This window comes from Aythya fuligula, chromosome Z, assembly GCF_009819795.1.
Source record: "Aythya fuligula isolate bAytFul2 chromosome Z, bAytFul2.pri, whole genome shotgun sequence".
NCBI lineage: Eukaryota > Metazoa > Chordata > Aves > Anseriformes > Anatidae > Aythya > Aythya fuligula.
The window spans coordinates 46,159,707-46,185,821 of record NC_045593.1 but is presented as its reverse complement, the minus strand read 5'-3'; the positions used below and the strand labels follow the sequence as shown (position 1 = coordinate 46,185,821).

General features: G+C 36.1%; 1 protein-coding gene across 1 annotated transcript in view; it reads right to left on the bottom strand.

Moving 5' to 3' along the window:
• Window positions 1-26,115, bottom strand: part of LRRC2 (leucine rich repeat containing 2) — a 61,121-nt gene that overhangs the window by 19,512 nt on the left and 15,494 nt on the right. Inside the window, exons 2-4 of the mRNA XM_032206361.1 lie at window positions 23,098-23,308; window positions 15,455-15,611; window positions 5,688-5,824 (exon numbers count right to left, since the gene is read on the bottom strand). Coding sequence (XP_032062252.1) covers window positions 5,688-5,824; window positions 15,455-15,611; window positions 23,098-23,308 — 505 coding nt within the window. The remainder of the gene's footprint in view (window positions 1-5,687; window positions 5,825-15,454; window positions 15,612-23,097; window positions 23,309-26,115) is intronic.

Below are 26,115 nucleotides of genomic sequence, written 5' to 3'. Positions count from 1 at the left end.
CAGCCTGTGGTGAGGACCATGGTGAAGCAGGATGTCCCCCTGCAGCCCATGGAGTACCACGGTGGAGCAGGGTTATATGCTGCAGCCCGTGGGGGAGACCACGGTGGAGCAGGTGGCCCTGCACCGACGGAGGCTGCCGCCTGTGGAAGACCCCTGCCGGAGCAGATTCCGGGCCGGACCTGTAGCCCGTGGAGAGGAGCCCACGCAGGAGCAGGTGACCTGGCAGGAGCTGCTGCCCGTAGGGGAGCCAGGTTGGAGCAGTTTTCTCCTGAGGGATGGACCCCGTGGTACGAACCCATATCTGGAGCAGTTCTGGATGAGCTGCTGCCTGTGGGAAGCCCACGCCGGATCAGTTCATCAAGGACTGTATCCCGTGGGTGGGACCCCACAGCACAGGGGACGAGAGTGACCGAGAAGGAGCGGCAGAGAAGATGTGCTGTAGACTGACCATAACCCCCATTCCCCCGTTCCCCTGCGCCGCTCGGGGGGAGGAGGTGGAAGAGGGTGGATGGGGGGGAAGGTGCTTTTGGTTTGCTTTTTCCTTTGTTTTCTCACTTCTCTCGCTTGTTAGTAATAGGCAATAAATCTTACTATCTCCTTATGCCGAGTCTGTTTTGCCCGTTACAATAATTATTGCATGATTTTCTCGTCCTTATCTCAACCCTTGAGCCCCTTTTCACATATTTTCTCCCCTTTCCTCTTTGAGGAGGGGGAGTGAGAGAGCGGCTGTGGTGGAGCTCGGCTGCCCACTCGAGCGGAACCACGACAGCATGTCACCAGGCCCCACAGACTTGTACCTGTTTGTTTTCATCAGGTGGTCTCAAACCTGCTCTTCACTTACACTGGGAGAGACTTTGCTCCCCCAGCCCCCATCTATGGCTTCAGGGAAACAAAAGATGTGGGAAGCTTGAGACTGGCAGTGAAGACTGAGGCAAAGAAGTTGTTGAGTACCTCAGCCTTCTCCATGTCTGTTGTTATGAGTTGTCATATGTCTGAGGGGAAACACTCTCTTTGGCCTTTCTTTTCTGAACAATATACCTACAGAATCCCTTCCTGTTATTCTTTGCATCCCTTGCCAAGCTTGGTACCATCTGTGCCTTGGCTTTCCTGATCCTGTCCCTGCACATGCGGACAGCATGTCCCTGGACATGTGGACACATGTCCCAGCTTCCACTACCTGTGCATTTCCTTCTTGCACCTCAGTTTGACCAACAGGTCCTTGCTCAGCCACCCCGGTTGCTTGCCCTCCCTGCCCAATTTGTTATGCAGGGGGATGGAGAGTTCTTGTTTTCTAAGGAGAACATCCTTAAAGAGTTGCCAGCTCTGTTCAGCTCCTTTGTGCCTAAGGACAGTGTTCCAGCGGATCTCATCCACTAGGTCTTTAAAATAGCTTGAAGTTTGCTCTTTTGAAGTTCGGGCCCGTATTCCTCAAGATCACAAACTAAACCAGGGCATGGTCACTGTAGCCCACACTGTCTCCAGTCTGGACCTCTTCAATTTTGGAGTTAACCATTGTATCTCACATTCGTGTATAGACCCAACTATTTGCTTATGTATGCATGTATTTATTTATTTTTGATCTCTAGTTCATGTTGAACAAAAGATTTTTGCTGAGTTATATGCAGTTATGTTTTTCACCTTTCCATATATTCCCACATTTCAGTCAGGGTGAGAAATCTGTGTAGTTCACTGTCCTTGTATTAGCTTGGACATCCCCTCTGTATCAGATTTTATTTGCAGTTATGAAAATCTTGATGGTTTTAGATGCATCCTCTTAATAATAACTGTTACTCCTTCTAAATATTTGTTCAGTAGTCAAAGTTTGTTTTCTTCATGTTTTATATGCTCAAAGCATTATATAGATATTTCTGGGATGTCATGTTCACAGAAGATATTATCTATCATTTTGCAAGGTATACACAAATATGCAGATTTTTCCTTGTTGTTTGTTATTACAAATTAGTATGGGATTACATGTCTCAGCAGCAACGTGTAGCTGAGAAAGGTAAGTTATTTGGATGCAATCTGAAGGGGACTGGGTAGTGAAACACTTGTTTGGAAGCTGCTTATTTTGATATAGGGCATGAAAAGAGGATTACAAAATGTATCTGAACTAATACTTTTACAGTAGTAGGAAACTTGATTCTACACAACTTAATTTCTGAGTAATTAGACTGGGACAAGCCAGATGACTGATTTTATTAGATACCATTTCCCTTTATCTTTATCAGACATGGAACAAAATTTAGCAATCCAGAGAGCATTATACAGCAAGCCTCCCATTTTATTTTTGCCTACCTCTTCCTGAGGTAGTCTGACTGGCTTAATTTAGGCATAGAAGCCTGGCTGAATTATAGGTGACTCTTGGTTAGACTGGACATGGCCAGATATTTTGTAAGCACACCTATGTTTATATATATATATATAATACAATTTCACTTAGTGCTTCATTATTATACAACCTTTATATAGAATAGATTATCTTCTCTCCCTCTGCCTCTCTGTCTCTCTCTTTCTCTCTCTCTGCATCATAAAAAGAATTTCTAGTAAAACACAGATGAGGTTTGTAGGTTTGCTATGTCCTCTGCTGTGGGGTAGTACCAAAGTATATGTTGATGAGTGGTGTTACTGGATTGCTGCAGTGTGCTCAGTGCCTGTGACAGGTCTCTGCAAATTCCGGGTCGGGGGAATTCTCCCTGTAAACGGAGTTGTGAAGCCCAGCTTCATTATAAGCTTTTATAAATAAGAATGAGAGTAAGTATTCAGTCAAATATTTATTGTCAGACACAGTAACAACAGGAACAATCTAATACCTTCTAGATGGGTACTCGGACAAAATCTGGACAGCCTTGATTGTCCAGGTCAGGAAAAGACCCTCTACTCAGTGCTTTTTCTACTAATAGCAATCTTTCCATTTTTCTTATGTGTTTTTACCAGGGCAAGACATAAGCCCACCAAGAAATCTTGGTACTTTTACATGCTTACAGAGAATGATCACCAATTATCATGAATATTTCACTGGATTAATAGATTTGAGCAACAAATGCATTAGATATTTGATTGAATTTGTCTAATTGGGGGAACTGGCTTCTTTGAGATGTGTCTGACCTCACACAGTCAACACAGCAGTGTTCCATGCACAGCCAGCTCTAAGGGACCCTCTACAGGGCAAAGCAAAGCCCGTCAGCCACATGCGTGGTGCCATTGTGTAAAAACTTTCAACAAAGGGCAGAAAATGCCAAACAGGAAGAGGAGTAAAGAACAAAAAGAGTGAGAAAGAGCAGAGATAACACCAAGGTCAGAAAAGGAACAGATGTTCCAGTCTGGAGCATATATCCACAGTGCAGCCCACAGAAGAACCACACTGAAAAGACAGGTATTTCTGAAAGATCTGCATCCTGTACCAAGCCCATGCTGAAGCAAAGAAGAAGTGTAAGGAAGAAGGAGAAGCAGAGAGACACTGATGTATACTGACTGCAACTCTGCCACTGTCCCCCTCCCCCCCCCATCCTTTTCCACTGCTCAGGACAGAGAGGTGTATGGAGTGAAGGAGTGAAGCTGAGCTTTGAAAGAGGGTAAGAAAGGTGTTCTTTTAATGTCTCTGTTTCTCAATACCCAAATCTGTCTTAGTTGGCAACAAATTAAATTAATATTCCCCAAGCAGAGTCTGTTTTGCCCATGGCAATTATAGTCAAGCAATCATCCTGTCTCTATCTCATCCCATGAGATTTCTTATCCTTTTTCTCCATTCTTTTTTTCACAGTGTTGTGTTGAGGAGGAGTGAGTGAGCAGCTGAGTTGACATTTGGCTATTAGCCAAGGCTAAACCACCACCACAATTAACAGTGTCTGCATTCCCTTCTTAGATGGTTTAGACTAATGTGATATTTTAATTCATTAAGTAGTTACTTGCCAGTGACTACCACCTCTTGTCCATCTGAGAAAAATCAAATACCTATTACATTAGCAAGGATACTGATGCAATTGCTCTGAATAAGATCAGCCATAGTGAGTACACTGAAGGCCAAACACTACAGCCTTTTAAATCATTTGATAAAAATGTTCCTTTAATTGTACGTTCTGCTTCCAAAGCTGCCCTTGAAATCTTGATTCTTGGAAACTAATTTTATAAACTAAATCAGAGGAGTTTATGTAGCCTGCCTCCTGGGTCATTGCAAGTATAAATTAAGTGTTGTCCTCCAGAGAAACAAGAAAACATGATAGAAAATGCCAATATTTTTCTTCTTGACTTTTTAGATCATACTGAGCTTAATGTTGCTTCCAGCTTTTGAGTTTTTGCTGTTATATAAACAGCCATTTGCACAGTTGTTTTTTTTTGTTTTGTTTTGTTTCTGTGTAGATTGTAAGTAAACCATTACCTGTATTGAATAGGAGACTGTCAGAAAGAACCAAACTTTCTGAGCTTGCTGAGAGAAACCCTTGCCTCTTAGGACTCAATCCTGAAGAAAACTTGCATATGCAGTTGGTTTTACACATAAAGGCTGTTCATAATGCATAGAAATGTGCAAGCCTTTGCCTACAATACCTGTAGAAGCAACTGGGAAAATACCATTGATTTTAACACAAATACACTGCTCTGGTCTGGAGGTTTCAGTATACTTCTTTTCCTAGATGATTATATTTTATTCCTCTGTCTATCAGGATGTCCTTTATTTCTGATTTCATTACAGTTCCTTTTCATTACTTAGTTTTTATCTGTTTAACCACCTACCTTTGCTAAACTGAAGGAGAAGAGAAAGAAAAGAGAGACCTGCCTGTTTGTTCTTTTGCTAACATTTCTATACAATGTCCACTCATCGCATTCTCTTTCCTCCACATCACTTATGAACAGTTCTTTGCAAAATAAACTGCCTTACATTGAAAAACCAGAGAGGAAAGTTAATTACTGTTTGCATTTCACTGGAACAGAACATAAGCATGGGCAAAACAGGTCTCGCATAAGTTCAATCCACTCCAATATTGCCTGGAAATCATCCACAACAGATGGATGCAAAAGATGGAAGCAAAGAGGAGCCTGACACTTCACACTGGTACTCCCCTCACTCATGGGAACATATGAAATTGTGCATATGTACTAGCCAATAGTTTCATTTCTCAGAGAACAGTAAGTGTTTGAGCAGTCAGGCAGAGAACAGTTATGTATCCAACACAAGAAACAGTGTTGGTGCATGCTTGGAGTCCTTTTCTGTCTTTATTATATATTCATAGCATGCCTCACATGTAATATCCCTTTCAGACAGAATTATGCTCATAGCAACATGCAGTCTTTTTTATAGACCTCTCCATACTCTTTTTAAAGAAATACATACATTGGGAACAAATGAAGGTTAGTAAGTGAATTTGACTGTCAAGATACACTTTGCCTCCACAGAAAATAGCTATTTGCAGCCTTCTCCTTATCATCACTGGCCAAATCCCCTTTGGGATCATGTCCTCCTTCATATATCAGAATAAATGTGAACAAAATTTAGTTACTTGAAAAGCAAAACAAAAAAGCTTGATCTTGTTTAGCTTCTGCCTTCATCATTTTCAGTGCTATTACTACCAGAACATTATTCTGAAAAACTGCAAGGAATGTGATTAAATCTGTTATGGTAATATTTTTAGATTTATTATAATTTATAATCCAAATAATAAGGGTAGAAGAAACATAGTTTGTTATCTTACTTCAAATGGGAGCTCTCTTATTTCCATGTTTCCAGACAAATCCAGTTTTTCCAGATTCTCACAGTCACCCAGTTCCGGAGGGACTGACTTCAAATTATTAAAACTCACATTGAGCACTTTGAGATTTTTTAAGCAGCCTGTTAGGGAAAGATAATTAAAATCAGTAGTGAGGGAAAAGGGGAAGAGGGGGTATTAAAATAAAAAATCTACTCCGCAAAACAGGTGAATAAATACCTTCTGCAGCGGTCACAAAGATGGGAACACATTGCAAAAGCGCTGTGTTGTACTCATAGATGTCTCTTAATCAGCAATGATTTTGGTTAGAGTTTGAAAGACTTAATAAGACTGATCGTACCACGGCTAACTATTGACCTCATCTGAAAATAGAGAAGTTGACATTCACCTCAGGAAGATTGTTTGAAAAGAAAACCTTAGTATTTATTATAGAACCTATTGATTGGGAACAATTGTTCCTACCTAATTTACTGCATTAACAGATCTGTCTCCAGTACACAGCATTGCATAATTTTGATTATGAAAGATACAGGATATATTTGTTTCATTATTTGTTTAATCACAATCCCTCATCTTTTGTCAGCTTTATTTTGGGGCACCAAGATTTTAGACTACATTTAGTCACATTGCATTCCCTATTTTTTCTACTTATAGAATTCTACTTATAGCATAATCTTCAATAAAAATAGGTTTAGAAACATAATTAAAAAGCAAAACATGTTATACTGCAAAAATGCAAATTCTACTGCAACATAGTTAAATAGGAAAGAAGTAAGGAATTTGAATGTACCGAAGAGCCAATTTGTTAGCAAAGGGATCCTTAGACACATACATAACAAAGCCAAGAGGATGTTCTATGTACACCTGTCCTGATGTATTACATGGATGTTTTTCCTCTCTAATCCACGATGAAATGCAGCAATCAGAACGGAAAGCAGTGGTAAGAAATTTACATACAATTCAGCAACAAGGAATAAGGAAAGAACATCTTGTGCCAACAGGTTCTCAAAGTAATACTGGCAAACCAGGTAAAGATATGCATAAGAAGCACAAGTCTGTATTTTATCACTGTCTTCCAGTTATCATCAAGTTTTAAAGAAAAAAAAAAAATCTCATGTTTTATGGAATTTGGATAACACTGGAGAGAATCTCTCTGTTACAAGTGCTCAATACCATAATAGTAAGCTTACGGCATTAATACTTGGTTAAATTCCCCCCAGAACAAAAGCTGTTGTAGAGTTGATCACCCTTTGCAATGTGTTCCTGTGCCTCCACAGGAAATCCTTACTGGAGGCTAGATGGTGCTTCCACAGGAAAAGGCAACCAGAGAAGAAACATAAGGGATTAAATGCCCCATAATCCTTCTCTTAAAAATAAATAAATAAATTGATAGATAAATAAATAATAGATTTGCTCTTTATAGAGGCATACAATTTGATGACCAATAATAGCAGCCCCAAATCACCTACACCTGCAGCATTTTGTGTAGATCTCCATTTAGTCCCCCTTGGATAAAATATTATCTTCAAATGATATATGGACCATCTAATTTTTCTCTGAATCTACAGAACAGTGTTAATCTGAATCTAAAGAACAGTGTTAGATTAATCTCTGCATGTTGCAACAGGGAAAAGTATAGAAGTTCCCACACAGCTTTCTCTTGTTCTGACAGAAATAGAAACTGAGGAGGTATTTATAATTTCAGATTTGTCCTTTTAAAATGGTAACCTTGTATTTCATCTTTGCAGTAAAGTCCTGGTTTAGTTAAAATGACAGAAACAACAAAGTTTTCTGTAAGACTACAACTGGCATTGCTTTGGTAGTACAATATACTATCCTACAACAGTCATTGCAGCTGGTGAGAGAGTAATAGAAACAACTTGAGGATGTAAATGTGTGACTTTCCAATTTTCCAGATCATCAAAGAAAAGAAAAAAAAAAAGTTTAACCTAACCATGACTAAGTCTCACTGAGTTTACTATCATGATGTAGACAAGTGAAGGTATTACATCACATGCTAAGTGGTATAAATACCAATTTACCATCTCACTGCAATAAAATAATCACTAACATAGAAGTGCCTCAAAATGAAATAGAGAATCAGAAAATCCCAAATTAATTCCTCACACAATTAATTCTTCAGTGAAGAGGAGTAAGTCCCATTGAAACTGAAAAGAAACTACTAATTTGCAGAGTAACTTTTTGTCTTGTCTTTTAGCAAGGTAATATTGTACTGAATCTGTCTGGGATGAAGTTAATTTTATTGATAACAGCATGTATGATTTGTGACCAAACTAGTAATACCAAAGTAGCGTTTTACCTTTTGCTGCATGAACAGCACTCACAAAGCATCAAGGCTTTCTTTGTTTCTCACTGCCCCACAACACGCAAGGCTCAGTAAGCAGGCTGGGGATAGGCAAGAAGCTGTGGGACAGCTGACTCCAACTTACCAAAGTGATACCATACTGCATAACACTCTGCTCAGGAATAAAATCGCAAAGGGGAGTTTTCCAAGATGGTTATTGCTCAGGAACTGATTAGGTATGGGTTAGCCATTGTTGATTAATTCCTTTTGCCTTGTTTGCTTTTGTTATGTTTTGTTTTTCTTTCTCCTTTTTCCATCATTAACTAACCTGTCTTTGTCTCATCTCATGAGTTTTTTCACTTTTTCCCTTCCAATTCTCTTCCCTCACTGCATCGGAGTGGGCAAGTGGCTGTGTGAGGCATAGTTGCCTACCAGGTTTAAAACACAACAGACGTACCTGCTAACTTTTTAGCCACTGATATTTCTACCACTGTCTCAGCTCACTTACTCACTGGATAACTAATGTAGGCAATGCACCCAGGGACACCAGTATCCTCTTGTGTAATTCTGCTAAGAAGATGTATTTACAACACATAACTAGTAGATATGGAGCAGAATTAGCCATAATAAAATCATAAAAGTTTAATAGCCTTTTTAGGCAGAGTGATGGATAAAACCCCTTTAAAACCATGCCATTTCACAGTTGGTTCATCCCAGCTTGAAGGTATAGGAGAGCAAGTAAGAAGATACATATTTTTTCATTTTTCCTTCAAACTCTCTCTGATATGACAGAAGAGTACTTCAGAATTGGGAGTCAGTAACTAGTAACTGCTGTGGCTAAGATTATTAAAATTACAGGGAAGAAAGAAAGAAAAAAACAGGCAATAAAACTTACAACTGAATTTAATTCATTCAGGACTACATAGATGAGGAGAATACAGTTCCTCAAGATTTGTCTGTGGGGAGCAGTCTCTTGCCTTTCTGTATAACTCCTGTTTTTTCACCTCTAGCTCTCCTGTGGATTAAGTTATTTCACCTGACAGCTGAGAGGTAGGTGAGAATTAACCTTCACTCTAGGACCATAAGTCATTTACAGGACACAATGGATAAATCCTTTACACCACCTCTTCAACCCCATATGTTGATTTACCACATTTCATCTTAAAAGTGGTTTGGCTTTTGACATGCACTCCTCTCAGAGGCTGGTGGGGGGAGTTACAGAATTTCATCCCTTTCATGATTAGAAAAGGTCTTCTAATTGCCAGTCTGAAATCATTTGTAGAAATTCTATAACCAGAAATTATTTTGTTAATTTTATCTATAAACAGCAAATTTCCTCGCCTGCTGTTTACTTCTCTAAGGTTTTCATAAACATCAGACATGCTGGAATTTATTTTACTAGCCTAAACAAGTCAATTCGACTAATTTGTACTCATAAAATAAAAATTTGCCTCCTAAAATTGTCTTAATATACTTCTTTAGCGTCTGATCCCAAATCAGAAAAACATTCTTGAATCTGAGTGACCATAACTCCGTATAAAACTCCAGACAAGTTCTTACTGTTTACTTGTACACTGGCAATTAATACTACTTTTCTTCAGTTGGGAATATCTTGCAGTTGGAGTATCTTGTACTGCCTTTTGTGTGTGTGTATCATACTGGATTTCCCTTTTGTGACTGGACTTCTCTTTTTTAATCTTCCGTTAAATGAACACATGACTTGCTGCAGAAATTAGTAGCTCCTGAGTACATGACCTTGAACTCTGAAGTCATTAATTTAAACTCTCTACTTTCTTAGAAGCTTATTTGACTATTCAATTTTTCATACTTCCTCCAGTTTGTGCAATGACAATAACTCACAAATAGTATCAGCAGATTTCAATTGCCCCGTTCCTCAAAGCAATTGCCCCGTTCCTCTTATTTCTATTAAGAAATAAACTCAGAACTGACTGTTGAGAATTCCACAACTTTCCTCTTGACTGATAGTTTATCCTCGCAAACAAGTGCATTTAGCCAGGCCTCTGCTTATTTTTACAACTTTTGTATCAAAGCCCATCAAATTTTCTATACTTCACTATCAAATGCTTTATGGGGTGCCACATAGAAGAAGAGATCTACTACTTGAACCTCAATCATCTCAAAAGAAGGACAGAAACCAAATGAGTCAGGTACAATTTACTTTTGTTTTATACATTTTTAATTCCAACCTTGTTTGCATTCAGCTCCACATCTTTAATTACTCCTTCCTCTAATAATTATATATATATATATATATATATATATAAAATTCTTGCAAACAAGATAAACAGGGCTAAAATTGGGTTATATCAATTTGTCTGAATTGTGATCCAGGCTATAAGGATTATTTTTTTATTTTCTCACATAAAAGGAGCAAAAATATCACTCTCCTTTTCCCCCAGATGTGTTCAACAAGTTTGCTAAGATATCTGTGTTGGAAAAAAATTGCATGAATACATGTCTATAAGACAACATTCATGACAATTCAAAATTCTTACATCTAGGTATTTTGGTCAAAGGAACGCAAAACTGGGGAATAGTGAATTTCTACATAACAATTCTATAGGCATTATCAGCCATATTCCAGACATTCTCAGCCACATTTGGAGTTTATTACCATAACAGAAGGGGGAAATAGAAAGGAAGATAGTATGAACGACTTTCACTACCTCAGTTGCAGAAGTTTGCATTCTTAGTTGTAGTGGCCAGCCACCACCAGGCCTTACAGGCATGCACTACAACCATTGACACAGCCCTGCAAGGATACAGAAAAGGTGACACTCCCTTTGCAGCTGGATAAATGTATGGCAGGATTTGACCACCACACCTGCCACCAATACACCCAAATAACACTCAAGTACAACTTCTCAGTTAAAGCTAGTGGTAATGAAATAGTTGCTGCTACAACATTGTTGTTAACTATGCTTTATAGCACTGAATTTTCAGTTCTATAAAAATGCAAATTAGGGAATTAAACAGCTAACATCTCTGTTTTGAAAAGAGAGGTAGTAAAAGCAGTAATGAAATCCATGGTTTCCCTGGCAGTTTCACAATAAAGAATATTTTATTTTTAAGTTGGAGATGCAATACTAAAATTGTTGCCTGAGCTAGCATTTATTCCAAGTTTAAATTTTTAATTCATTAAAAAAAAAAATAAACCAGTAATTAAGCTCTGTACTTTCTGATGGGTAATGCAGCATAGTAATAATAGTAACATAATTTCACCATTTAAACAGGGCTACCTAAGTTATCCTAGTAAGTTACTGGAGACAAAGTGCAATTAAGGCTACAAAGAGCTTTTATTATCTAAGGAACCCATTCAATACAAATGCAGACATACTAGTATAAGCTGTAGTAAAATACAAAGCAAATTTTACGTTGATCTGACAAAATCAAGACAAATTAGCTAACACAGAAGCTTGCTGTGGGCCAAGACAAATAGTTTCCTTAATTCCAAACAAATAGTTTCCAATCTTCTTTGCTGAATCAGTGACTTTGCCTTTGATTTATTGGAAAGGAGATATTGATGTTCAAGCTTACAGGTGACAGGTAAAACACTAAATGTTTTTAGTTTTGTTTGGGTTTTGTCTGTTTTTGTTTTTTACTTCTGATGAAAACAACCAAAGCAATAAAGGAAAAAGAGGGATGAAATCTTCTTACACTTTTATGAAACAAAGATGTAAAATCCTTTTTTTTTTCTTTTTTTTTTCCATTGGTGCTTATAAAAGCTAATAAAGTTTTATTCATCAACCAAGCTTCATGTGTTAATAAAAAAAAATCAACATGCAGAGAGAAATGGTGAGTAACTATTACAAGCAAAAAATAAAAAGGAGAAAGCTGGAGATCTAAGTCTGTGGTCAGAAGAATATTAATACAATGTAAGGAGAAATAAAAGTTTTCTTGCAACAAAACAGGTAGAAATACAAAGAATCTCTTTTGGGCTGAAGATACCCCCAGGGATAGGGGGGGAGGGGTGCAATTGTTGAAGATCTACTGAAAAGGCTGAAAAATAAAGAAGTGTAAATAAAAATGCAATGAGCTGAATTGAAGATACTTTAGCACGTCAGAAATCATATAGAAAAGTGATTTCTCTTTTTCATGTGAGCAGATAAGCTGAAACAAAGGCTCTGCTTTTCCTGTGCACAAGATGATACACAGCTGTTGCACAGCTCCTGCACTGTACCCATGCACTCAAGAGCCAGAACATCAAATTCACCATAAACCTGTTGCCCAAAAAAATCTCCTGGGTACATTCCTCCTCGTTATTTTTTTCTGTTATTCCTGTGAAAATCAAACATGACAACTCTGAGATGGACAACAGTCCCATTTTACAGTTCTCACATTTCTCTGTTTTTAGTTACTTGCTTTCCATGTTTTCCATGAAAATATCTGCTATTACGCAAAAAGCAGTTGAAAGCATTTTTATCTGTCTTCTGATCCAAACTCAGTCTTTTCAATTGCATAGATAGTTATAGCTGAGAGAGTGATTTGAAGTATCTGAGAATGGGTTTTAGTCTTTTCTCTAGAGCTTTTGCTTCTAATTCAAGTAAAACCTGAACTTCAGTTCCCTTGGATATTTTAGTTCACTGCTACTGCAGCAATACTATTTTTTTTTTAATGAAAATATTCTTATGATCTGTTCTCTCATACTTTTAAAGACATCTTGTTAGAATCAATAGTAGTCCAAACACAGCTCGCCGGTTTAGCTTCTGCTGGATGATTTGTTGGTCTAAACTCGGCTTCAATTCTGGCTGAAGATTAAAGACTCGACAGTATGCATGTCACTGACAATTTCAACCATCTGTCATTACTCTCAAGTATGTTTTAGTTGTGATATTTACCTACTTGTGTCTGTGCTGTAGATGGAACACAAAAAGATAGATACCTCAGCACTTCACCTTTCCAGCGACCTTAACTTCTGATTTAGCACCTAATTGTCACTCTTTGCTAAGAAGAGCTCTAAAGCCAAACACAAATAGATTTTCCCTATGATAATTTAACAGTTAGAAGACTAAAGTCTTTTAAAGCATAATAATAAAAAAAAAAAATCTTTTTTTTTTTTTTTTAAATAAGGTCTTATTAAGATAACAAGCATTTCCAGTATGTAGGAAATAAAAACTTACCTACCACCATTTGGAAGCACATCAATTTACATGTCCATAAAGATATCATTATACAAATTGAGAGAAAAAATACTTTGTAATTTACATCATAACAAGGGCAGCTTCATTGTGCTACTAGTAGACGTAGTAATTGTGTTACTAATAAGTCCTATCCTAATAGGACATTGACTAAAACTGAAAATTATTCAGCAGTTTGGGCAAGGAATAAAGCTAAACAGTTTAGCTACATAGTCCAGAAGGGGATTTGTTGTATTATTTATTTTAAACTTCATCAGTGAATCAAGGTCTTTGAATGAACTAGAACTGCTGCTCTGATGTGACTACTGTATGATGTGGTGTCTCAAAAGACACCACAGGTTTCAAATCCAGGTTTCTACAGATGAGGGTTTAGTACAGTCATGTACATCTGATGAATCTCGGGAAGAGAAAAAAAATCTGAAAAAGAGTTCACTTTTAATGAACAGGAGAGTGCTGAGTGCTGTAGCATTGTGTCTGAAGCAAGCAAACTATAATTGTATAGTGTTCACTAGCCCTTCCAATCATTCGCATTAAAAAAAAAAAAAAAAAAAAGTAGCAGCAACAAAAATATTGAAAGGAAAAAAATCAACATCTTGTGTTTACCTTGGAGGGATGATTGGAGCGGAAGTGGATGAATGGGGATAGCACAAAAATACTGAGTAAAATTCCCATAATTTAAATGCAAGTGATTGCTACTCAGAGCACCTGAAAATTTCTTCCTTGTTTCCCAAGAAAGGTATCTGTGGTGCCTTTTCAATTTCCCTCTACAGGGATAGGTTATGATAGAATGATCTGTTTGTGCATCTTTGTTCTGGAAACAGACTTTATTATCATTCATGATCACTTTTTCTTTGTGATATTTTCATTGTCAATGACCCAAATTACAAAAATTTAAGGAAAAAAAAAAAAAAAAAAAAAGAGAAAAACCTTTCTTGGTCTCTGACTACCTTGATTGCTAAACAGCTACTCCTCAAAACTCTCTTTCTTTTTTTCTTTTTTCTTTTTTTTTTTTTTTTCTCCAGGTTTTAAGGCCTTTGGAAGAGGACTGTGCCTTTTTTGTTCTTCTTCTTCACTACCTGGTGGAAGGTGTTAGTCCATTAATCTCACTGACCCATCTGATTTCTGTAGTCAAATTGCTGACAAAACAGTTACTGTTTATTTTATATCCATTATCTCCCATTCATGCCTTGCTTATGATTTGTTAGTATATTTAGCTGCCAGGTTGAAACTATAAAATATATCTCAATGTCAGCGGGAAATTTTCTGTGTTAACAGTAACAGTAGTAAATAAATCAAAATCATTAGTGTTACTCTGTCTGGTAGAAAATCTAGCAGTTCTTTCTGTGTTGCAGGATGCACTCTCCCTTTCTTCCTGTTTTTCTCACATAAACATATGATAACAATGGAGATGAAGGCTTTAGTGTTTATTCATTGTCTGAAAGATATTAATTCACAGTGTACATTAGGATTACCAGGCATAGGGAAAACTTAGGACTACTATATTTGAAAACAGAGGTCAAGGTGTCAGTACAAATAGGTGCATGGATTTGACTCTGGGGGGCCCATAAACTCTCATAGTACACCCAATCCCTTCAGCTCTCAAAGGCACCACTGTCTAGAGCAATACCCTTCCTAACACTCCAAAGAGCAGGAAATCCCTCTCAAACCATTACAGACTTTCTGTTTCTTATGCTTTAAGATGAGAAAACACAAGAGCCACTTACTAAATTATTATTATTGTACAGCTTAAAACAGAAAGTATAGAAGAGTTAAGAATTACATCATCTCTTTAAAACCGCTGTTGTCATTTTGGAAATATCAGTTTATTGATAGGAATTGTTACAGAACCAATTGCAAAACTGAAAAGATGGATTTTATGCAAGATTATATTTCTAGATTTATCATTACCACAATCTTATATTTTGATTCATTTTGCTTGTAATACTCTTTCTATTTTTCCTAACCCTTGACAAACATAAAACACCACCTCTTATCAGAAAGTATGATCCATCTACTGAATACAGTCAATAGTCCCATAGTCAGCAAAAGTGTAGGTCAGTTTTTCACACATTTGGGCCATACTAAGACCATGCAATTCAGCAACTCTAGCCACAACCAGCTAACTGTAAACATTTACACGTGACTGTTAACTTGAAAAAAAAAAAAAAAAAAAAAAAGTGAGAATAAAATTATAAGGAAATGAATAAGAATATTTATGAATGTTAATTTTACTCCAATACAGCTAGATGGCAAATGTATAAGTACCTGAATAGTTTGAACCAACATACCAATTTCCACTGGGAGATGGTTGATTTGGTTTTTTGACAGCTCCAGAACTCTCAGCTCTTGAAACAAAGCAATGTAGTCTGGAATGGTTTGAATCGATGTATTGCTTACATGCCATTCTTTCAGAAAGGTCTGGTCTTTCAGAGATTCTGGAAATTCCTGTAAATAAGATTATATAAATAGAAACCATCAAGATAGAATTTTGTTCTGTCATGTTTCTAAATAGAGTGAAAAGAATTCCCATGGCCAAATCTCAACACTTTCCCTAAATTATCTTGATGTAGAACATCATTTTGCCAAATCCTCACAGGAGTTGTTATCTTTTGATGAGTATTGCAGATGTGTGTCACCACATAATCTTTTTTTTTCAGCTGTTAATGCAATTATTTTGCTCTAAAACTGAAACCTATTTGAAACACTCAGATGTTTGGTGCCTCCCATATTATTTCCTTTTTCCAGCTGGAGAATTTTTCTAAAACACTTTTTACTGCTTTAATTCATACATCAAGATACAGTAAAATGCAACATGGGAACAAAATAGTGGGTGTATGGAGATTACCAATATAGGTTTTGACACTAAAACAAAAAGTGTGTTCTTAATATCTGCCGAGGATACAAAATTTGTTTGCCAAGATGGAACATGCTCCAAAAAATAGAAACATTTCTATTAGGATAAATATATATCACTTATTGAAAGTCTTATTTCAACTATGTAACTTCATAAGTCATTTCAACAGTTTGAGAATTTTTGCTCATTTGTTTATTTCAATAACAAAAATATTCAATTTTTAAATCAGTCAACCATTGCAATTAGTTCTTATTTTACTCAGAGAATATATTTTGTTTAACATTTTTAGGATTGTTTTAAAAACACAGCAAATAAGTTTGCTTCTGGTTCATCTTCACATTATATTTTATCTGTTCAAAATTTCCAAAGTATAACAGCTAAATTGGCTGAAGGTTTCAGAGCCTTTAATTCTTAAAAATTTGTTTTAGTTAATTGGTATTGAGTTCAGATATACACTTCTTTGAATTGTGTAACAAAATCCCTTTAACTGAATCAGATAAAAATCATTTCATAAAGCTGAAGGTCGGAACACTTAAAGTCAACTTACTAAACCAGCACATAATTTACCAGTCTGCCCTGGATTTTATATCACTGTATGCTAGTAACTTCTGGAATAAATAATTGTGAAGAGGAGCTAACTTTGCTCCATAAAAAGAGAGGTGTAATAGTTTAAGCTTTTAATTCTTTTACACCTTCCAATTTATTTTTCTGTGCATAAAGAATTCTACACAGTAGAAATTGCTGTTTGGTATTTTTTCCTTCTAAGTTTCATAGATGCCCCAGGACATTAACAGGTGTGATGCACTTAAATTGTGGGTTGTTTTTTTTTTGCTTTGTTTGGTTTTGATTTGTTTAATTCTGAACTAGGAGCAGTGTTGCTTAACTCTTAGATAAATTAAAACTTCTAATTAATTAAAGATATCCTGGACTGAAGATCACTTTTTTATTTTTCTTTATTTGGGTATTGCTGTCTCAAATTTCAGTTCTTTTCAAATATACATATGCAGACATTTAGCCTATATACGTAGTTTGGCTTTTCTACTTGCCTTTCCATGTCTGATATGGATCACTTCATTTCTTGCTTCATTTTCTATGTGTATACTGCATTGTGATCCATCTTTTATATTTTTCAGTTTATGGCAGTTGAAAAATAAAATAGCTTAAATGCCTTAGGACAAGTCAGGAGAAATCTCTCCTTCTTTCTGATGTGGGTTTCCACTACCACACCTTCAATACTGCACATTTTTCTACAGCAAAATAAAAGAATAAGTGCCACTGCAAATTTGGTTAGTATTGCTTTTCTCAGCTTTACAGAACTGAAAATGTATGACGTCAGGAATAATAACATTTAACTGGAGTATGAGAGATACTACTGTAAGAAAGAACCCTAATTCACTAAGAAAGGAGATGCATAACATTAACACAGGAGGGAAAAAATGTTTGGAACCAGATATTATTTGCCACTTTATTTCTGCTGTTGTGCCACAGCCTAGGTCTGTCTTGGTCTATTCCAGTGACCTGCCATTTTTTAATACCTTGTTATCAAAACAGACTATCTTCCAGCTCCTGACTGTCAAATGCAGCTGGGAGCAAAGGATAACACTTGCCCCTATGAAGCCAAAAAAAACAGTTCTCCCCACAAGGTTCTTTTTGTATTTAAAAGACAATGGACAACAAAAATCACTCTCAGATAAAGACCAAGCTGCCCAGCTCCTCCAGAAAAAAAAAAAATAATAATAATAATAACAAAATAGACAAAATATTTGTCTATGATTACTGAGAAAAAGGTTTTAAAAAATCTTTATTAACTGTTGTATAAATAGTGCCAAGATTCTTGTGCAATAACTGACATAAATTCAGGCATAAAGTTAAAAGAATAGAACTAGGTTCCATTCTTCTACCAGTTGTCCACACTCATTTCCTTTCTTTGGATTTTTTCTTTATATCTTATAATCATATTTACAATTTCCAAATCTAAGTTTACAAATTCTTTGCTATAATGTGCTTTTCTTTAACATTTTCCATCTTACCATACATTTGTTTGTGTCACTGGTATGATATTTTACTTCATTTACAAACTAGATAGGGAAGGGAAGAGAAATTTGCACAAGTTTTATGTTTGCTTTACTCTCTGATTCCCTTGTGTTCTTTTGTAATCAGCTGTTGCCATGCTAAAGCTGGCAGCCTGCTGATAAATTACTCCATGAAGACTGACACTTGGAGGATAGCCAGTCTTTTGCCTTTAACAGCAAAACAATAACTCAAAAACCCTTTGACTGGGGGATGGGAGGGAGTAGAGTATAAAAGGAAATAAATAGCAAACTTACAACCAGTGCTGATTTTACTATTTTTAATTAGAAGAGAATTTATCTAGCAGACATTAGCCTGAATTAAAATTGTGACCAAAATATTCAGCTCTCTGAAGTTTTAATTCTGCTTCTATTCCTAGCCCTGTAATTTTATCTGTCAGTGACCAAAACAAAAATTGGGTGCTAATTTCTTTCATCTTTGAGAATCATCGGATCTAGCTCCAAAAGTGGGTTAAGCAGTTTACAGGTTTTGTGGAGAAAAAAAAAAAAATATATCTGGAAGTGAAATAAGCCTGAGAGATTTTCTCTGTTCATTCAATGCAGTGATTCTATTCAATTTGTTGTGGCAAACAAATACCTCACTGTCACTAACTGCTGGAAATAAATAGAAATTCTCTGTTCCCAGTGAAAAGACAGAGCATGTCAGATGGTAAAAACAGAAAACAAATACAAATCTAGTAATTAATTTGCTGACATTTTCTGTGAAGAAATGATATGAAGAAGATTGTGATTTACTAGTAAAGAATTTTTGCATCACTTATTCATCCATTTGTTGTGCACATTTGTATATTTGAGTTGTTTAAATCTGTTGGATACAGATTCTCTGCTGAAGAAAATCATCACAGCCAAGTACAGCCCAGTTCTGTGTTTGAGTGAACATCATCACCACTCATTTGTCAATACTAATATTGCAAATTCACAGAAGTTGTTTTTCCTGAACTTTTTCTGAAAATCATTTAAAATTCACTGATCCACTAGAGAATAAACATTCATTAGTTAGAAGCAGAAAGCAAATGCTCAGAAAGGAAAAAAGAGTTAAAGTAAATTCATTGAAAAATTTGTATGAATATTCATAGTGTTATTTTCTGCAGCTTTCATTCAGCTCTAATAGCCATGCTGTTTCTCTGAAGAAATAATTTAATTCAGTAGATACATGCTTATATGTACAAAGGATCTCAATTAAGTGTTTCAGCAATTCTTCATCATTCTCGTCCAGGCAAGTAATTTGACTGTACAATTCAAGAGTCCAAAGTCCCTAAAGAGCTCTCTTTTACAGGGGGTTTGCTTGGAAAACTCTTAGAGAAATAACAGTTTCTGAAATATACCTTTGGAACCTCAACTTACTTGTGGCTCTTCTCATACTCTTCTCATGACAACAAGTCCCATGACTTTTGTAAGCACAAGAGGATTTAAGAGACTCACTGTTGGGGGCAATACAAATGGGTTCTGCACATTGTTTAAAAAGACGAAACTCCGTCTGACTTCTTTCACAGTGTCAGATTATGAGACCAGCCTGTTTGTTGTTGTAATATCTTTTCTCTCCTTTATTTTTTGTTGTCTATTTCAACAGCTAATTATAAATATTAATTAATACTGTACCTAGCTTTCAGAAATGCACCACACGGAGATGTAGACACTTGAGTCATAAATATTTGGTTGGTATATGAAAGAGGAGACAAGGACCACTGAATCTTAGGAATGCTGTCACACAACCTCTTAGTTGTGGAGTTCTGACAGACAAAGGTAAATCTATCTAACTGATGCAGTTACCAACCAAAATCCATAGCCAAAAGTTACCCATTCTAGACAGGCCAAACCAAAATAAAGCCCAAATCACTTTCAGATTCAAAGAGTCCTAGTGAGTACAAGTTCTTCAGGTGTAATGGCTTGATATTGATACTGCTTACAGCATTGTTGTTCAAAAGATTTCCATTAAGATATTGCAACCAAACTCATAAACCCATAGTCACTTGAGACAACTGCAGGCTCAAATTACATCTCAAAAATTAACTTAAAAGTGAAGCATAACTAAAAAGAATTAATGTTTCACAAGGAGTTATGGATCTGCATTTCCGTAGAATTGTAGTGCTAGTCTATCTAGCTCATACTCAGTGCCTATTCATTTAACCTAATATTCATTCTATGAGTTTTATCTTTCTCAGAGATGTTAAAATAATTACTTTATAACTAAAAGGAATAGTGAGTTTCCACTTAATTAAAATACATTAGCATTTCAATAACATTTGAAAAGTAGAAAATAGGTGGCATGGAGGTCCTTAAGGAAGGCATTCCTATTAGGAATTCAAAATGTGTGACCTATTTTAATTTCCTCTATTACTATGGTTCTCCAAAGGAGATCCAAGAAGATTTTCAAAAGAGCACTCTCTCCAGATGATTTTCAAAATACTTGTCCAAGCTATTCCAGTATACAGTTGAACATTTCGTGAGACCTGTTTTTAAGCTTGCACTCAACAGCACAGAGTCAGTGAGCCAGATTCCCTGCTATGCTCTACAGATCTGAAGCATGAGACAATAGCCTCTTTGCAACATCTACATTTTTACCATCTAGACAACATGTGTACTGATGAGTACCTGGTATAAGTTATAATTCTAATTGGCTGCAACATTTCAGATAGCTCAGTTAGTTGGTTTGTATGCTCAACTCATTTGCTGTTGAAGTTTCTAATGACAGGCCTTACATGGAGACCTCTGGGAAGGATATGGTAAAGCCACTTATTTTCTTCTTGCAAAATCCCTGTGCTGGGGATTACTCCTCTGTGAGACTTAACTTCACAGCATTCAGAAAGAAAACTGGTACAGACTAGAAGCAAGCCCAGTTCTCAAAATTAAATCTGTAAGTCATACCACCAACCTACCCAGATTTATCTGTCTAATGTCTAGAGGATATATCACTGCTTCATTGATGAGAAGAAAGAAGAAATGTAATAGAAATACTTATCAGCTAAAAGTGAGAGAGAGAGACAATTCAACAGCTAGTTCCCAAAGGGGCACTTAGTGGGGCTGTGCTATTCACTGCTGCCAAATGTAAGAGACCAGCCAATATGAACACAAGCTAGTTAAGTCCCTGCAACACTACAAAAACAAACCCTGTTTTTACATCTAGTGTCTGAGTGCTTCATCTCCCAAAGTTTCCACTCATAGATGTATTTATGTGCAAAATCAGTACCAAAATCTGAAGTGCAATTGACACCACAGCTCCTGGCTACATACACACACAAAAAAAAAAAGGGGGGGGGGGGGGGGGATTTTGGGATGAAACTGTGCCATGTCCATGGATATTTCTACACACAAATTGTCAGCCAGTGCAGCTTAGGTTGTATATTTTGGAAATGCATTTTCTGTAAGTGCAATTTCTTCTGAAGGGGAGTGTCATGCCTGATTCTTTCTTTGTTTTGGAAGTAACAGCTGACATTTGAAATAAAAAAATATAGAGAAAATATATTATCTGAATTACCAAAGTAGATATTTGAGAAAATTACATTAAGGAGAAATATATTTCCTTCAGAACTTTGTCAAGTGGATTATCATATTTTTTAAATATTTTTCCCCTGATAGAGTCTGCCAGTGCTCTTTGACTCTGAAAGACCAATGGTCTTCTATAAACAAAACAGTTTTTATTTTATCTTTGTCAGCAGACATCTGGATTATGTCAAAATATCTTGCTAAGAAAGCAAGATATTTTTAGCCAGGCTAGGTCTGGACAACAATACACAATGGTTGTATGATAAGGCCACATAAGATACGAAGACAGAATGAAAGTGCATGATGGTTAAAATTGTACTGCTCAAGATGGCACAATGTATGTAACCATACACCAATATCTCTGAAATGTGATCTTTCAACATGTTATATTGAAATGAAATAACATGGAAAATACAATAAACTATATATGTTTCATTTTACCTCTTAATATAAAGCCATGTTTATGATAGCAAAACAAAATGTTAACCAACTGGCAAAAGAGAAGAAGAAAAAGTTTTAGTTATGCAGTTCTCTGCTATGTGATGCAAAGTAAATATCTGCAGGTGGTACAATATCAGTGTTCAAGGAGCTGTAATATCTCTTTTTTTTCCCTTCAAATGCACATAAAAAGTTTACAATACAAGAGAGTGTGCATTATGAATTACACAGCTTTAACATCATCGTCAATATGCAAGGTCCTTGAAAGCTAAAATATAGTAACACTCCACCAGATAAATGATTGGCATTACGTTCTCCCTTCTAGAGCTAGATGGGAACTATATTTTCCAGAAATTTTGCTTACATTTGGTTTATTCAGAAAGGAATTAAAGTAAAATAAATAAATAAATAAATAAATAAATAAATAAATAAAAGCTGAAAAAGAAAAGACTTTCATATCCAAGTTCAAGTGTGGGACAAAGTTATGTTTCAGGTCAACCAAAATAATTGTTTACTAGATAAGATTTATTCACCTTGTAGATTGGTTTTTCAACTTTCACTTTTCTTAATTAAAATTTCAAAAATCCATTTCAAAATGATAAACTACAAAAAAAATAAAAATCTAACTCTAATATTCTAATAAAAAAGGCCGTCTCCTTAATAAAACAATGTGCATTATAAGTACATTTCAGGCAAATCATTCCAGGCACACTGTAAAAATTCCAGGCACACCATTGTTCCTCTTTTGCTGAATTTCAAACCAGCATTAACTCAGAGCTCATTTTTAAGCTTGTATTGTATTTCACTCAATACATAACCAGAAGCACAAAGCTTGGGGAAAAAAAAAATGTGTATATAAGTAGTATCTTTAAAATATTTAGCACACTTAAAAACTAAACCATTAGTTTAAAGTAAGAGAGGAAATGCTTTTGTCACTTCTAACACAGGGAAAAAGCATCATTATCATATGTTTGGCAATGAAAAAAAAAATGTTTTGCAGCATTAGAAGACACAGTGCAAAGCTACTCAATCTCTTTAACAACAATAATATATTTTCTGTATTTACCGTCCACTGCTGCCCAGAAAGCTGAAAAATAAACTTGTTTCTTTCCTTATTTGCTTCATCTGACAAAGCACACTTCTTCTGGAGTTGAGTAGTCTTTCCATATGTGTCCAAGACCTTCTCATCTGTGTCTACAAAGCCATTTTTAAGGTACTTTGATTGGGGAATGCCTTTCTTCCGGCACTCCAGTATGAAGTTCCATTCCTGCTTTATCCTGAAATAGTGACAAAAAGTGTTTATGTGAATTAGCTGAAATCACAGAGCACAGAAGTCTTAAAACTCAATTTTTGTTTGCATTAATAAATAACAAACTATAAACATGCACCTAATGTATTGGTCATTTAGAAAAGCAAAGGCATTCCTGGAGTCTTGCTTAGATTTTTGAGACTGACATATGGATTTCAGATGAGCAGGATTTCATATAGTTTCTATAATACAGTGATACTCAGGGAATAACAGAAAAACAGAGACTAAGCCTATTGTCATAGAAAGCAGCATGAATGATGCCCTTTATTTCACAGGAAATGAGACAGGATAGAAAATACTTTCTCACAGAACAAGGAACATCATATGTATATACACACAAAAAAAATGGTAATATATATGCAAAATTTTTCAGTCGAAAAAAAAAAAAGTTATTTTAACAAGTGAGGTGTTAGAAATATTCCCTTTTTCCTGCCCTTTCTTGTTCAAGTATAATAATCTATTTCCATTTTTAAACATTATCTTCCAACACCATCTTCAAAGGTGAAAGATAAGGTCAAAGTTATCACATGCTAACTAATTTAAGTTTAAATTTCCATGAAACTTTAGGCTCACCTCCAGGGCAAAGTATTACCTATATAACTTCAGGTGCAAATTCAATTTGATATAATTAAGCAGTGCTAAAATCACATGCTTTAATTTAAGAGAGATTTATTCCAGCTTAGTCAATTAAGGAACTGGTTGATTAACGGAAGCAAGACTTCCTTACACCAAAATAAGACTCTGCAGAGTCTTGTTTCATAAATCTGTTCTCGTATTTGGAATGATAGATTTTTTTGTTGTGCGTAAGTTTCAATTATGTGATCTCTACCCTCTGGCAAAAATTTTAAGCTAAAGACATGTAGAAAACTGACAGGTGCAGAAGGGAACAATGGTGAAGATAATATGCCCTCTAGGGAAACAAACCCATGAATGGCACATCCTAAAAGGAGAAGCAGAAGCAAGTTTGTAAAGTTTAAGCAGGAATTAATAAAATTTGTAAGCATGTTCCTAGCTAAGCATTTGATTTGCTCTAAAATTATAAAGTTTAAAATAACGCCACATTAATGAGCAAGAATATGTGGTTTTAAATCATGTACAATAAATCAGCTACAAACATAAATATAAGAAACATCTTCAAAATATGGTGCAAGTAAGCAATTTTCAGACACTCATTGAAAGATATATGATAAAAAATGAAGAGCAGAGTATATGTATGGGAATAGGATACTGTACTTTAAAAAAAAAAAAAAAACATTTTTAACTCATTGCTAGAAAAAATAATATTCAGGGATCAGAAATGCATGTTTAAACAGGAAGGGTGTTACTCAGGCAGTAGTGAAGTACCTAGCATGAATGGGTGTTCTTACTGAAACATTAGGGAATATTGGAGAAACGTGAAAGCAGAGATCACAGCAACAGTAGGAGACTTCAGCTATCCATAAACACATACCACACTGACACAAGGTAGACTGTATACAGTTTTGCAAATCACACATGACTTTATCAGAGCAGCTTGTCTGAGAGACCATAAGAAGACTAGATTTAGTTTAAAGCAACATCATACCATACACAGGTCATCAGAGAACTACAGAAGACCCCTGTTATAATAATCACCACAATGTATTCCCATGGGAGAGAGAGAGGGAGAGGGGGAAGGAAGGGGAGAGGAGGGAGGGGAACGGGAGAGAAGGGGAGGGGGTAAAGGGGAGTTGGGTGGGGAGATGAAAAAGTGCAGTTCACTTTTTTACACAGTGCAGTGCACTTTTACACAAAAGTGCTGGAAGATTGCATGAAAACAGCACAATTTCAGAGTAAGTACATTCTAAAGAAGGAATCACGTCCTCCTCTCACTTTCAAAAATGGGAAAAAAAAAAGAAATAACATTTATGTTCACATGAAGGAATGAGAAGGCAGTATAACTCTGACAAGTTAAAAATAAAAGCATAAAAAGGTAAGTGAAGAGACTTACTGCAGGTATACAGATGAATGGGAATAGGATTTTTAGCACACCAGAAGCAAGAAGCCTCTCAGAAAGATGGTGGGAACAATAACATACCAAGGTATGAAAAGAGCAGTAAAGAAATACTGAATGTTATTAAGAGAGCAGGAGTCATTAATGAAGCTGCAGAAAAGTCAAACTTACCCTTTGCTTCAGTGTTCTTTGGAGAGATCAGTATGCTCTTTAGAAGTAAACATTTTGAGAACTCACTGACATTTAAAGTGCCAACAGAGGAGGCTTGAGAATAAAAGAAAAAAATATCTGAAGTAAATCTCCCACATTCTGTCGGTGCCTAATTGTGAACTGCTTTATACCACAGCAAGCTGTGATAAGTAAATGGGTAAGGAAGAACAAAAAAATAGGCAATCAGAAATGTGTTTACCACCACATTTCAGTCCACGGAGTCCCTAGAGGAGTACTGAAGAAGTCACCATAGTCAAGGAAGAGTCCTCAACCAAACCACAGCATCTCAAAATCTTTTCCTAAGATACTTGAAATAGAAAGGACAAGAAAATGGGTTAGAGGAGACACATCTGCCTAGCCCTTTTTGTGGTCCTCCAAGATACTGCCTCTGTTACCTCTAGTTACAGAGGGACGGAATGGGCTTAAGTTGCGCCAGGGGAGATCTAGGTTGGATGTTAGGAAGAATTTCTTTACCAAAAGAGTTGTTAGACATTGGAACAGGCTGCCCAGGGAAGTGGTGGAGTCACCATCCCTGGAAGTCTTTAAAAGACATTTAGATGTAGAGCTTAGGGATATGGTTTAGTGGGGACTGT